General features: G+C 37.2%; 1 protein-coding gene across 3 annotated transcripts in view; it reads right to left on the bottom strand.

The window, feature by feature from the left end:
- Positions 1–14,820, bottom strand: part of csnk1g1 (casein kinase 1, gamma 1) — a 58,587-nt gene that overhangs the window by 20,564 nt on the left and 23,203 nt on the right. For all 3 annotated transcript variants that reach the window (XM_048185589.1, XM_048185591.1, XM_048185590.1), the window contains exons 5-8: positions 6,462–6,613; positions 6,120–6,354; positions 2,300–2,385; positions 2,129–2,213 (exon numbers count right to left, since the gene is read on the bottom strand). In XM_048185589.1, the coding sequence (XP_048041546.1) occupies positions 2,129–2,213; positions 2,300–2,385; positions 6,120–6,354; positions 6,462–6,613 (558 nt within the window). The remainder of the gene's footprint in view (positions 1–2,128; positions 2,214–2,299; positions 2,386–6,119; positions 6,355–6,461; positions 6,614–14,820) is intronic.

Genomic DNA, 14,820 nt, shown 5'->3' on the forward strand with positions numbered 1-14,820 from the left:
ATGTAGTTGGTTTTGACATGAGGCCATTATAATAGTGTCATAAATATGTATCTTGAGCTCAAGTACAGTGGTACAAATTGAACTTGTCATTAAAATGTCATTAAGTGACAATACTCTGACAAATAATTTTATAACAGCGTCATGACTATTTTTCATTTCATGTTTTTTTTTTTTTTTTCGATTTTTTAAGTTTCCTCCAACAGAAGGTCAGATAATAGACAAATTCAAATTTCGTAAAAAACATGACACTGTTATAAAATAATGGTAACACTTTATTTTAGGGTCTTTTAACTAGTTGCTTATTACTATTAGCATTCATATGGCTAAAATATTGGCTATTTATTAGTACTTATAAAGTATATAAAGTAAAATATAAAGTAAAATATAATGTTAACCCATAAAGCTAAGTAGTTTTTTAAGTTTGATAATTAATCTGCTATGTCATGTTTATGACAGGTTATGATGTTTTGCTAATGTCACATTGTCATGACAAAGACACTGACAGGTTATGATGTGTTGGTTTATGTCAAGTTGTCGTAACAAAGACATCTCAAACAATGTCATCTTTGCATTAAAAATGACATAATTGAGCGAATGACATTTAATGACAGTTGTCATAAACATGCATAAAACCTTCATATTCATGACACGTGTCATGTCAAGATTATGAAGGTGTCATGTCAGTCTTATGCACACCCCTTCAAGTAAAGTGTTACCGTTTGGTCTTCAAGTGTCCCTATTATGCTTTTTCATATTTTTCCTTTCCATGTAGTGTGAAATAAAATTGTTTGTGAATGTAAGAGGTAGGCCTGGGACAATAAACTGACGCGTCGCAAATCGAGACATGGTTCTGGATCGATTCTGAGATTTTCCGAATGCATCGTGATTCTCTCTCAAATCGATTCTGAGCTTAGTTTTTAACAGCAGATGGCACTGCGTGCTTTAGAAACAGCCATACTCTGCTTGCTTCCAATTCCTTGCACACCACTTTATAAAATAATCATTCAGAAAGTTCAAAAAGGTTAAAGCGAATTACAAGGGCGTTTGCAGTGGGCTGTTTACATTAATCTCACGTCAAAAAGCATTCTGATGTGCAAGTACATTCCCAGACTCAGCGCTCTTCTTCATGAGCATTTGAGTGCATCAATTGATGCATCGATTTATTATCCCAGCCCAAGTGAAAGGTCTGCAAAGTTTCAAAAGTGCAGATAAACAGAGTAACGGTCACCTCCCGAAAGAAAGAATCGATCCTGAACTGCCTGAAACGATTCGTCAGTAATTCCAGTGTCACTTCCTGCACAAACCTATGTAGGTTTGTATCAAATTTGCATAATGTCAGCCTATGGTATTCATTGGCAAACCACATATACTTTTTCCTGCCCTCAAACACTGTAGATGTAGCCGAGGTCTGGAAGCGTCTGGTTCGTGTTGTCGACATGTCGAGAAGACGCTGTTTTCAGCCGCCAAAGCAAATCCACTCGGCATGCACTATCGAAGGATAAGGACTCGGGCTGGAATCGATACGGTAAAACCAACACCATCGTTACTGTTCGTATCACTGTGCATCAAGTGCTAAAGAAGATCTGGAGCTGAAATTCAGATATGATAATGGTCGTTTGGTGTCTGAAATGCGCTGTAAGCAGACGACCAATCACAACAGACTAGGCCATCTGACCAATCAGAGCAGAAGAGGCTTGTGGAAAGAGTTTAGAGAGACAATCCTATATTGAACCGTTTCAGACACTAAGAAAAAAGATGATGCTGAAATGTATGTTGAGAAAAAGTTTTTTGACCTTGGGTGCATGAAAACCTGCATGAAGACCTCTAGAACAAAATTGGCAAGCTTTAAAATACCATGATAGGGACACTTTAAAGCCAACATCAAGCACCTTTAAACATCCCGTTTTACTTCTTTAATGTCCCCGTCAGCTGAAATAGTTATTACAGTTTGATGAAAGATTACAAAAGACAAACATAACATTTCCTTTTGAATAATCTGCACTTGTGAAGCATGCACAAGACCAGGAATGTGTATTAAGAAAGAAAATGGGGTCAATTTTAATTTCATGCTGACTTTAAGATTAGCTGCTCCAAGTGAAGCACATGATGTCTTTTAAGGGGGTCTCACCGGGAAAGTTCTCACAGAGAACTTCAATGGGAGTGTTTCGCTTTGTGTCCCCAATCTTCTGGTAGCGTTCTTTCAGTGTGTCAGCCTGTAAAGCACAAAACAACAACAGCTCATTTTCCAGAACAAAATCAGTAACAGTTTTAATGACGTTAACAGGCTGGTTCAACATACTTTTAGTCCTTGCCAAGGGAGACTACCCCGGAGGAAATACATGAACATGTGACCCAAGGCCTCAAGGTCATCCCTCCGACTTTGCTCTGCAAGAAAAAAAAAAAAAAAAGTTCAATTATGTACAAAATAACAAAGTTTGTTGAACAGTAGGGTTGGGAATCAAAGAATTTAACAATTCTGGTTCGAACTATTCTGTGACTTTTAGTGCTTGGAGGAAGTGCTATAAACAACTGACCCAAAAAAAAAAAAATACATACATCTCATTTCAAACCCATAAGACTTACATTCATCTATGGAACAATAATTTTTTGTTCATCCACTGAAAGTCCTTGTAACCATGAAGCTCAACCACAGCAATGAGGTTTGTTCTTGCGCATGAAGCACGTTTGAGCATCTTCGTTTGCCATATTTGATGAGCTCCATGCATGTGCATTGATTGATGTTTATATATGAAAAAAAGCCTAAATTAAATCTTCTCATCATATAAAGCAATCATGTCTCTTCAGACAATTTGGATTGAAGCCCTTGATTCATATGGATTACTTTTACAATATCTTTATGTACTTTGTAAAGCTTAATTTTGGTTGTGACTTTCATTGGATGGACAAAAATCTCTCCGGTTACAAAGGTGTTGTTGGTTATTTAAAATATCTAAAGGATGAACTCACGTCTTGATTGGACACCTTTATTTAATTACACGTTGTCAATCGCGGTAAAACTTTTTTATGGATACCGTCATGTTTGATACTGTCGCTATAACCGTTATAGATAGACAGTCAGATAGATAGTAAGAATGCGATTGTGACTTCAGCTGTTTGTTCATATATCTGAAATGAACATTCAAGCAGCTATTTCACATTTGTAAGCAGTTGGGGGGGGATTCAAATTCATTGGATGGACAAAAATCTCTCTGGTTACATTAAAAATATCTCAATTTGTGTTTAGAAGATGAATGAAAGTCTTATGGGTTTAGAACAACATGAGGGTGAATAAATGATGGAATATATAACAAAAAAAAATTAAATAACTACCATTACTTTTAAAGAATTTGTTGTGGAGTGAGGGTACTAAAATACATTTAAGCCTGAAGAACGTGCAACTGCACTGTGTTGCTACTTTGACCCAATGCAGTTCTCATATTTAAAGGGTTAGTTCACCCAAAAATGAAAATTTTGTCATTAATTACTCACCCTCATGTCGATCCAAACCCGTAAGACTTTTGTTCATTACTCACAACTCACTCACAAACACAGCATCATTTGACTCATAGATTAGGACTGGAACGACACGCCTACAATCAATTGCATTGATTACGTAAACTAGTCGATTTGCGCGGAATGTGTAGATTCGCCGCACTGTTTATATTCCCCAATGATGGAAAAATCAGCCATTTTTACAAAAATATTGAGCCTGATTTAAAGAGTGGAAATTTATTTTAAACAGAGACCGAATAAAACGGTGATCTGTACACTCTGTAAAAACTAAAATGGCAAACCACAGCAGCACAACTTCTATGTAAGAGCATAAAAAAAAAAAAAAACCCTCAAAACAATGAGACAACAGTGCACGTATTTGGATTATTACAGTGAAGTTTTACACAGCACTAGAATACGGTTGCCAGTCTCATATTTTGTGCTTAATACGACTAAAGTCAAACATCATACTGGTTTTTACGAGCTGCCGTGGGTGCGAGGCTGCAAAACACGCAGCTCAAGCATACTCTCTGCAACCGGTTACAAAGGTGTTGTTGGTTATTTAAAATATCGAATGGATGAACTCACGTCTTGATTGGACTCCTTTATTTAATTGCATGCTATCAATCACAGTAAAACTTAATGGTTTTATAGATACCGCCATGTTTGATAGTTAGTTAGTAAGAATGCGGTTGTGACTTCAGCCGTTTGTTTACTTTAATCTTGTTTACTTTACTTGAATCTCTTGAATTAACAAAACATGTCAGGATTCAAATTTGTAAGCACTTGCTGCTGTAAGTCCCACAACGTGACTGAACACAGCCTAAACACCTAACCTAATTAGGCCTACACTGCATAAACGTTATGCTTTGTGATAAATAATATCGTTAGGGTCATACATAGATTAGTTACTAGAGCTGTGAATCTTTGGGTAGTCAGCGAATCGATTCAATTCACGATTCATAGGTGTTCGATTCGATTCAAGAACGAGTTTCAGAATGATTCAATTTGTGACGATTCAGATTAAAATTCAATTCGATTCTCCATTTTTATATGCATTCATTAGGGTTATTGAAATGCTTCCCCCAATGTGTCTTAGTCAGGGTGCGAATTACACAGTGGCCTTCAGGAGATCAGAGAGTAGGGGCAAAAAACTACCTTTTGTCCATTGTGAATGTAAGTTCATGTTAGTTCTTAATGATGCTACATAACTTTATTTTAATAGCCTAAAAACTGGCATTTGTAGAAATTTACATAAGCCAAAATTTTAAAAGGCTTTAACGGTATTGTTAGTTCATGTTAACTATAATGTAGGATAGTGTTAGTGGCTACACAACCTTATTAAAGTGTTCCAGGTACATTAAACATACTAATGCTTACATGGAGAGACTACCTTAGAATATCATGCACTTTCCCAACTAATCCTAAACTAACTTTTCTTCACGGAATAGTTATAAAAGCCCTCTTTCTCTTTATACGGAACATTTTCTTTATGGTGATTCTGAAGAAAGAAGAAAAGGAAAGAAAAAAAAATGAGCTGGGTTTCTACTGTTGCTATAGTAACGAACAACTTTAATGCACATCTGATTGACAGACAAACTGTGCGCTCTTATTTCAGTGTTGTTAATGTTGTAGTTATTTCAGCAGTTTCCTTCAGTTTAACGACATTAAGTTAAATTTCGTTTATCATTCATTGGAACTGTGCGTATGCATTTAGACACTTACATTATGCATTAGCTCCATCTATGCAATAAATGCGCGCCCTTGAATAAGCGGGGTTTTACTTCAACTTTCTCAGGTAATGTCAATGACATGACCCATTTCCTTTATATAAAGTAACGGTGACATTTCCATGCAATGAAAGCGTATTATTTCAACAGTAGTGACCACGCAATGACTTGGCAGCTTTATCAATGGCTTGATCGATTTGACTCAGGACTATTGCTATCTCAATAGAGAGCCGTCATCTGCTCATGTGAAGAGCAGCGGCCGTCCTGAGGAGAGCTCAAACGTGGGCTGCTCAAAAATGTGTCGATGAGAGCTACGGACGGAGTGCGAGCGCAATCCAGTGAAAGGTGTTTATATTTATATATTTTAAAGCACTGAATCGCTATAGAATTGCGATTAATCCGATTCTTAGCATTTTACATCGATTATTGACCAAAATTAACGATTCATGATTCAAAAAACATGTTTCAAGATCGATGCATATGCATCGTCAGGATTTGTAATCGATGCATCGAGAAAATGAGTGAATCGTTACACCCCTATTAGTTACAGTTATTACTTATTGGTAAATTAACCAAAGGATTAATAAACTATCCATAAAATAATCAAAAGATTAACAGTGAGAAAAAAATGACCGTCAGATTATTTGATTAATCGAAAAAGAATAAAAAATAAAAATAATCGATTGATCAATCGATTGAAAAAATAATTAGTTCCAGCCCTACTATAGATCCAATGCAACATCAAAAGATCCAAACATGAAAATCATGTTCTTTAACAACTGGTTCATGATTCCCAACCCTATTAAACAGTCAATCAAGAAGTGTGGAGATAGCGGCATGCTAAATTTAATGTTTAGTCCGTTTCAGGATCAGACTAGGGAGGTATCCAACACTTACCTTTCCCTAAATGTGTATTAATAGACATGTATCGAGCTGTGCCCGTAAGGCTCTTGTGCTCCCGGTAAGGAATGTGTTTTTTGGTTTCTGGGTCAATGTATTCTTTCGCAAGGCCAAAGTCTATGATGTGAATGATGTGCTCCTTCTTGTTTCCTTGCCGACCGATGAGGAAGTTCTCTGGCTTCACGTCCCTATAGATGAGGTTTTTAGAATGCACATACTCCATGCGGGAAATCTGGGGAATTGAGCAAAGGATGCAAATTACACACCTGCACTGCAAAGCATCAGAACGACTATATGCATGCACTTCTCACCCAGGTGACACACTGCCTGGGCACTCACCAGCTGAATGGCGATCATCAGGACGGTCTTGAGGGAGAATGTTCGGTCACACAGGTCAAAGAGATCCTCAAGACTGGGGCCGAGCAGCTCCAGAACCATGGCGTTGTATTTCCCACAGGGCCCGAAATAGTAGACCTGAGGCAGACCCTCTACTATAAAAACACAACACAGAGCATTAATTAATGACAATCTCTCTTTAAAAGGTCAAGTGTGTACTTTTTCAATTAAATTTAACTAGACTACATATATAATTTGGTCTATATATTATAGATTAAAGCAACAACTAGATAGCAGCACTGTAAGAATTACGCAGACATCAATACATCAATGAAACTGGCTTTGTCTCTTTGAACACTTGTGATCCCACATGTTTATGCTAAGAGACCAGCATTATCAAAATGAGCAAAACAGTGAAATTGTGCAAAAACAGGTCCAGGTGTCTGTTGTCAACAGTGTAGCAATATATGAAGCATAGTTGACACAGACCCAAGCAGCTTAGCAAATTCGCGTGACAAACTTGAACATGAGCTAAATTTGCGTGGGGGAATTATTTTGCCCTCACGCAAAACTCCAGATTGCATGGATTCCTATTGGAATGACTGGATTTCGGTGGCAAAATTTCAAAGAAAAATGATGTGAGCGCACCTTAAGAGTGGCCGATCCCCAAGTCTGCTATAAAACGCAATAATTAATAGGTAAAACAAATACATGTGTCTTTAAACTGTGTGCATCTTCTGAGGGTGATGTGGGTAGTTGTAGGCAAAGCCTACACTGCTCATTGTGTGGTGGTGTTGTAACACCCCTGAGAATAGAGCACACTGTTGGCCTGCCGATGACTCATCTTGTGTTCAGACTGCACATAACACATTCAGTTGTTGGTTTCTATCTATCTCTGCTGATTAACACTTTCGCCAACTTTCTATCGGCACTCCACTGCTAGATGCTGCTGGAACGTGTGAGTGGGAATTCAAAGAGTGGGAGGAAACTCATATAGTAATACATATAGAAATGTAATGCCTCTCTCAAAAAATGGCATATTACATAAAAAATATGTACTTTTTTTCTTGCATCAGTCATAAAAAGTGATTTGAGAAACAGTCAAAATGATTAGGGCTGCAAGGAATCCACTTCCAAAGATTTCCACAGAATTTGAATTGGCTGTCATTCGCAAAGTGTAGTTCCCTTGTTTGTTTGTTATATATTTTAGAGAACTTGATCATGTTTTCAGCTACCAATAACCATGACCATGTAGTTTTTATGAGTAGAAATGCACAACATGCATACAATATGTACTGAAAAACCTGGTATCAAAACTTTAAAACATTATGATAGTAGTATTGCAAACATTAGGCAACATGCTGCTGTTGTTTGACAGGAATAACTCATCTAAAAATCAAAACTGTCACCAATTGTTTACCTATATGCCATTTATAATCCTTGTGATTTTTTTCTTCAATAATTGAAAATATTATTATTATTATTATCTAAAAGAGTTGAAACACAGATCTTGCCAGTCTACATTTAAAGGTGTGATTAATTGTGATTTCACTTTTTTAACTTCAGTTAGTGTGTAATGTTGCTGTTTGAGTATAAACAACATCTGCAAAGTTACGACGCTCAAAATTCAATGCAAAGGGAGATATTTTCTTTTACAGAAATCGTTTTTTAAGAACTACAACAAACGGCTGGTAGGGACTACAACGAGCTTCTTCCTGGGTTAGTGACATCACTTATCCTAAAATTTACATAAACCCCACCCACGAGAACACCTAACAAAGGGGGTGAGGCCATGTTGGGCTGCTTTAGAGAACAGGAAGAGTTGAGTAGAGTGTTGTTACCATGCCGTCATTTTACGGCACATGCTAGTCGATGAGTTGAATCAACTCCACAGCAGCTACATAAATTTATCCACTAACCATTCAGAAACATCCAGTTTCATTCTAAAGTTGTAGTCTCGGATGGAGTCTCTCCATCAGTGTCGACTCCGGTTTGAACAATGTAAGGCTGAACACCGTTACTGACAATCCTCATTTTGGCTGCGTGAGATTCTCCAGCTTTGCTGTTCTTGAGCAACTGAAGCACGAGCTGTTAAAGCTCCGCCCTCTTCTGGAAAGGGGGCCAGGAGCAGCAGCTCATTTGCATTTAAAGGGACACAAAAATGGTGTGTTTCTACTCAGACCTAAATAGAAGCAAATTTGACAAGCTATAATAAATGATCTGTGGGGCATTTTGAGCTGAAACTTTAAAGACACATTCTGGGGACACCAGAGACTTATATTACATCTTGTAAAGGGGCATTATAGGTCCCCTTTAACCTATTGTCCAAATTAATCATTAAGTTTTAGTAGATTTTATTAACTAAAAAGAAGCTAAATATTTTGGTTACATATCAGTCATTTAAGGCAGTTTATTTGGTTGATAACGGTACTAATTTATTATCAATGCCATGGTATCAGAGCTTGCAATCACACCAAAGCCAAAGCAACTCAAATCCATTTATTTAAATGGGAATTGCGTGTTGCATTAATTTCAGGGAAAAAAAAAAAAAAAAAAAAAAAACCTTCCATGAAGGCCTAAGCCTGGCTGAACCAAGTGCAGAGCAGTCTCACTCTGGAGTCCTCAGTGCTCCAATAAAACGCCATCTGCCAGCAGCCTGTTTGAGAGAAGGGCCACCTACGCCCGCTCAAACATGGATGTCTGACTGGAGAAACCATGTGACTCAACTGCCTCCAGTTCACATACACCAGCCTGCACTGACGCAGCTCACTTCTGCCACGCTGCACACATAAACAAACACCAGTTGAGCCGGAGAATCAAAGACAAAGGCTGGGAGAGTCCAGTGAGCTGGTTTTATCATGCCTGAGTTGGTTGATCAGTAGCCAAGCCATTCCCAGCCAAACTCCGAGATTCAAGTCCCGATGCCAAGGCTGCCCGGAGGTGTGTCAGAGTTCAACACGATACAGCTACACATTAACCACACGCAAAAGAGAACTCTACTGTTCTTTCTAGAGGAAGAGACAGGAGTGTGACCTTCGTTTGGTGCGGTTCTGCTAGCATGAGGGGAAATTATGATATGTACAAGAATTTGTTAAACATTAATGATTCATAAGGAAGTATTTTCTGAAAGGAAGTCAGAGTAAGGGTCATCTTTAATAAAGATAGTGATTAATATTGATGAGTCATCTACTAAAAAGTCGTTTTTGAACATGTAATATTTCAAATACCATAAATCTTGCAAACACCACGGTGCATACATTTGTTAAATCATTCAGAACAGTTTTGGCCAAATATTTCCAAAATTGTTGCTAACTAAGTGAGAACATATTTTCTTGTTAGTCAACTATTGTGCCTAATGCTTATTGGATAGATAATAGGGCTGCCCTCGATTTTTCTAGTCTACTAGTAGTCATTCATTTAAGCGATTAGTCGACTAATCACACATGTATATTAATAAGCCATATAAATCATAAAATGAGTCTTAATTGCCTACATAGCCTAATCGGCACTCAAGCGCACACAGAAAGCTTGCCACAGCGCAGCAGCAAAAGTAATGATTATGAATGTGTCGTGAAAAAACCCCACCAAGGAGACGATCTAAAAATTTTAATAATTTTGATGACGATGCCGAATCGTCATCTCTGCAGTAGTAGACGTGCCTATATGTACGTTTCATACAGATTACATAATCTGAAAATATTTGTTTTCCACTTGGTTTACAACAACTAGACATTTCAAGCTTTCTATAGATATATTTTCTATGTCTGTGAGGCAATTATACACCGAGTTTTGGTTCATTTTTGTGACACGCTCCAGTTCCGGGAGATCGAGACAGCAGAAAGCGCATCCTGATTTTTCTTTATTTTAAGTCACAACATTTTTTTGTTATTGTGAGTTTACACAAAAGTAGACAGTTTACAGTTTTTTTACTCTTATCTGTATGACCAAAAATGAAGGAGTATTTTAAGTTGTTTCCGCTGTTATCAGGAAAAGATGCTAATGATCGCACCGGCATCACCATGTCATGCAGTAAAAGCACACTATACTTCAGCTTCCACACTCACAAAACACTTAATTATGCCCCTAATAACAGTGCACATTTATCTAGGTTAACGTTAGAACGAACAGACAAGTAAAGTTGCTACTACTTACGTTTGAAATTATAAAGACATATTTAATGTTGATTTCCTGTCCAACATACTTTAATTACTTCAAGGACCCGAAGTTTTTTCTTTCTTTCTGCGACTAACCAACTAATACAATTTTTGATTGACTAAGCCTCTTCTAGTTGACTAACGACTACTCGAATAACAGATAACATAATTGGTACCACAGTACACCTCTGTAAGGGATGCTGGGTCACTATTAAAAGTAGTGTTAATTTTGCGCTTAAGTGGACTGCGCTCACTCGTGATACAAGAAAAGCATTTTAAAAAGATTACAAATCCCTAGGCATTACAACATGAGTCTCCATCTAGCCTGAAAAATACAGAGAGACTGAGAGGAGACAAATAAAAAAAGAGGATGGACGTGGATTACATAAGCGCCATGGGCGGTGTTATGTCATTCACAAAGCTGCGCTTGAGGATGGAGAGACAGAGAAACTCTACCTCCCACCAGAACATCCTGCCCTCAACAGCACTACTCCTCCGCAACACACGCAGCGGTCAGGACAGCGTGATTAACAAATTGCCCACTTTGCTGGGAGTGCTCAAGCACAAACATTCACCGCAAGCATCCCTGGAACAGCAGAAAAACATCAAACGGGAGGACAAGGTACAACCGGTGAACAGGTTGAGTGCGGACAGTCACGCTTGCAGATGGGGGCAGTATACGATTATGGGCAGGTGGTATCTGTTTGTGCGTGGGATATGCCTGGCCACAGCTCAGACTTCCTGTCAGCTCCTTTCGGCCAACCCTGATGCACTGAGAGGACGGGGGGCGGGGTCAAAAACAATGTGGCGCCATCGGGATCAAACGCAAACCCTCTATTGCAATCTAAAGCAGAGCTTCCACAAGCCTGAAATGCAACTACAGCAAACCAGCATTGTGAGACAGGAATCTTTGCTGTGATATTTGTTCTTCCTGTCTGTCGGCCTCGTCGCTGTAACATGACCTGAACTGCTGTGATGTCCATGAGTGTGTACCCACATGAAAGATTTTCCTAGCTCTCTTTTGTACCTGAGAGGATCGGATTAAAAGGGATGATCTCTAGTGCAAACAGAAGAAATCATTACAGCTGAATCAGTTTGTTTAATCTGTTGTCTTCATAAGCAGCAGCAGGGAAAGAAAAAGAAAAAGAAAAAAAAAAGAGAAACTACACTGAAAGGGCTGCTCCAATCAAACTATAAATGCAACATTACAGCTGGGTAATAGATCAAAACTAAAAACATTTTCAAGAATATTAGAATATTAGGTTTGCACCAAATGTGATGGCTTATTTTTTTTATTTTTTTTTTATTCAGAACTGTTGCAACATATACACAATGTTTAAACCAAGTTGGAAAATGCAGTATGCACCAATTTAACAATTCAAAGTAATAAACTGCAAGATTATTTAACGTTTGAAAATTAAGAAATGAAGACAGTCATTAGTATTGTAACTTCACAGTTGTAATATCACATTTATTATTATTATTATTATTATTATTGTTTTTCCTAAATACTCTATTTTTTATTTTCCAAAAGCATTTTTTTTTTTTTTTTTTTTTTTTTTTTTTTTTTTTTAATAGCTGTATTGAATATAAAAGCACAAACATTTGGCCAAATAGTGCTGCCCTACAAACAAGCACAGCAAACCTGGGGCCGTATTCACAAAACATCTTAAGGCTAAAAGTAGTTCCTAACTTGCCGATTTAGGAGAAACTATTCAAAATAATGGGCGTGTCAGTCCTAATTTTAGGAGTCCTACATTTTTGTTCTAAGAGTATTTCACAAAGCATTTTAGCGCTGAAAGTAGCTCCTAAATCTGTGAAACATTAGGAGTAGTCAAGAGGACTCCTAAATCACTAAGACCAAATCACAAACAGTCCTAATCCACCCAAAGACACTGAACACTATTGAGGCAATAGTGATAGAGCCTTGGGTGCTGAACCTTTTCTTCATAAATGCAATACAATTTGATTTATAGATTTGAATCTATGATGAGACGGCAAAACAAACTTTTAAAACTTTTACAAATAAATAAATATTGTCTGATTACCTGTGGCAATGGTTTTCATGAGTTCACACTTACAAATAATTGAATAGAGTAAAAAAAAAAAAAAAAAAAATATATATATATATATATATATATAAAAAAAAAAAAGCGTATTTGGTGTGCTGTCCAAGGGGATTGAGGGCTCCGAGCTTGGAATTTAGCCCAAAGTTCTCCCCGTATCCCCAGCCGAGAACGAGGAACAGGGTGGCGGAGGGATGCAGAAAACTGTCAAAGTAACTATACGTGATCCGGCTCTCGTCTGTGTATATATTCCTTCTCTCAAGCTGATTAGAAAGACCGTTCGAATGTGTTTCTCCCAAACTTTGTTTACAAACTATATGGCAACAATATGGTAACATTTTTTTTTTGACTATGGCAACATTTTTATTAAAAACAATATTTATTTGAATAGGGCAACATTTGTATTTTAAAACCTTTATTTTAATATGGAAACATGACACCTCATTCTACAATATTTCTATGATTAAATCGCTGACTCCTCCCCCATCAGCCAATCACTGTGTGTTTACTCCATAGCAACGAGGTCAACCCCGCCCTTACTCTTGGCTTAAGACTTCAGTCTATTTCTTAGTAAAAGTTTGTCTCAGCAGCTTTGTGAATAGGTTTTAAGAGAAAACTCTTAGCTAAGAACTTTTACTGCTATTTAGGAGAACTCTTAGTGGTAAGATAAAAAGTTTTGTGAATACGGCCCCTGGAAATTATTATTATTATTTAAATTGCAATTATTGCAATTAGACTTTCTCCTAATCATGCAGCCTTAGTCACATCAAAAATGGGGTGGAACTGACCAACTCAAGAGCAAGATAAAAATGCATAAAAAAAATGTTGATTAGTTTTAACTGCAAACAGCATATTGTGTTTTCATATTGTATAATTATTGATCAATATCGCAAGCCCCATTCAAAAATGTGTACAGTTAACAGTACAATAAACAGTATAGATCTAAAACCCTCACTAGGAGTTATAGATATGTTATCTATATATATATATGATATAGACATCGTTTTGGTGGCAATTCAGCCCTGAAATATTTTATATATTGCATAACAATGTAGTAAAGTTTATTAGATAATATAATGGCATCAATACTTTTAAAAATGAAAGGGACTTTCAGTTGATTTTGAGCTTCTGAGCTTGAGTTAGAAATGCTACAATAAAGCAAGAAGTTAGTCTTAAAGGATTAGTTCACTTCAAAATGAAAATTACCCCAAGATTTTCTCACTCTCAAGCCATCCTAGGTATATGACTTTTTTCTTTCTGATGAACACAGTCGGAGTTATATTAATAAATATCCTGATGCTTCCAAGCTTTATAATGGCAGGGAACGGGACCAAGGAGTATGAAGCTCAAGAAAGTGCATCCATTCAACTTAAACGTACTTCACACGGCTCCGGATGGTTAATAAAGGACTTCTGAAGCAAAGCGATGTGTTTGTGTAAGAAAAATATGCATATTTAACAAGTAAAATATATAGCTTCCATCAGACCACCGTCCATATTCAACTTACGAAGAAAGTGTAATGCCTGTCGCAGTTCAAAACGCTTACACTACGTCCTGCGCCTTCCGTATTCAACTTACAACGTCAGTTACGCTTTTTCCGCAAGTTGAATATGGAAGGCAGTCTGGCAATTTTCATTTTAAAGTGAACTAATCCTTTAAAAAGTCTCAAAAGATAAATAAGACTAGAAAAGTGTAATACATCATAAATATGACTTTCATGTGTGAAACTATAGTAAAATAATGTGTATTCTAACATGTGGAAAACTGTGACAGTGTGACCACATATCAGTTGAATTCTACATTGATGCAAGTTTCAATGCTGTAAACAACCTACAGTCACACAGTGTTAAGGCCTTTGCACACTGAGTCCGAAATTTTCGCATGCGTTTTTTCGTATTCGCAATCCTAAAAATTCGTCACGCACAGAGACCTTGCACACTGAGTCCGATGCGTAAAAATTAATGCGTTGCGAAAAAAAAAATCGCAAAACAAATCGCAAAACAATACAAAATGAAGTCTTCAAGCAGTGAGCACGATTGTCGTCTCTCTTCTTAAAAAGAGAAAAAGAAAGAGGAAATATTGGGTCCATTCAATCCCGAGATTGCATTGAGAGAAAGGAGAATTCACCTCATCAAGGAGCTG

Source organism: Megalobrama amblycephala, linkage group LG3 (assembly GCF_018812025.1).
Source record: "Megalobrama amblycephala isolate DHTTF-2021 linkage group LG3, ASM1881202v1, whole genome shotgun sequence".
NCBI lineage: Eukaryota > Metazoa > Chordata > Actinopteri > Cypriniformes > Xenocyprididae > Megalobrama > Megalobrama amblycephala.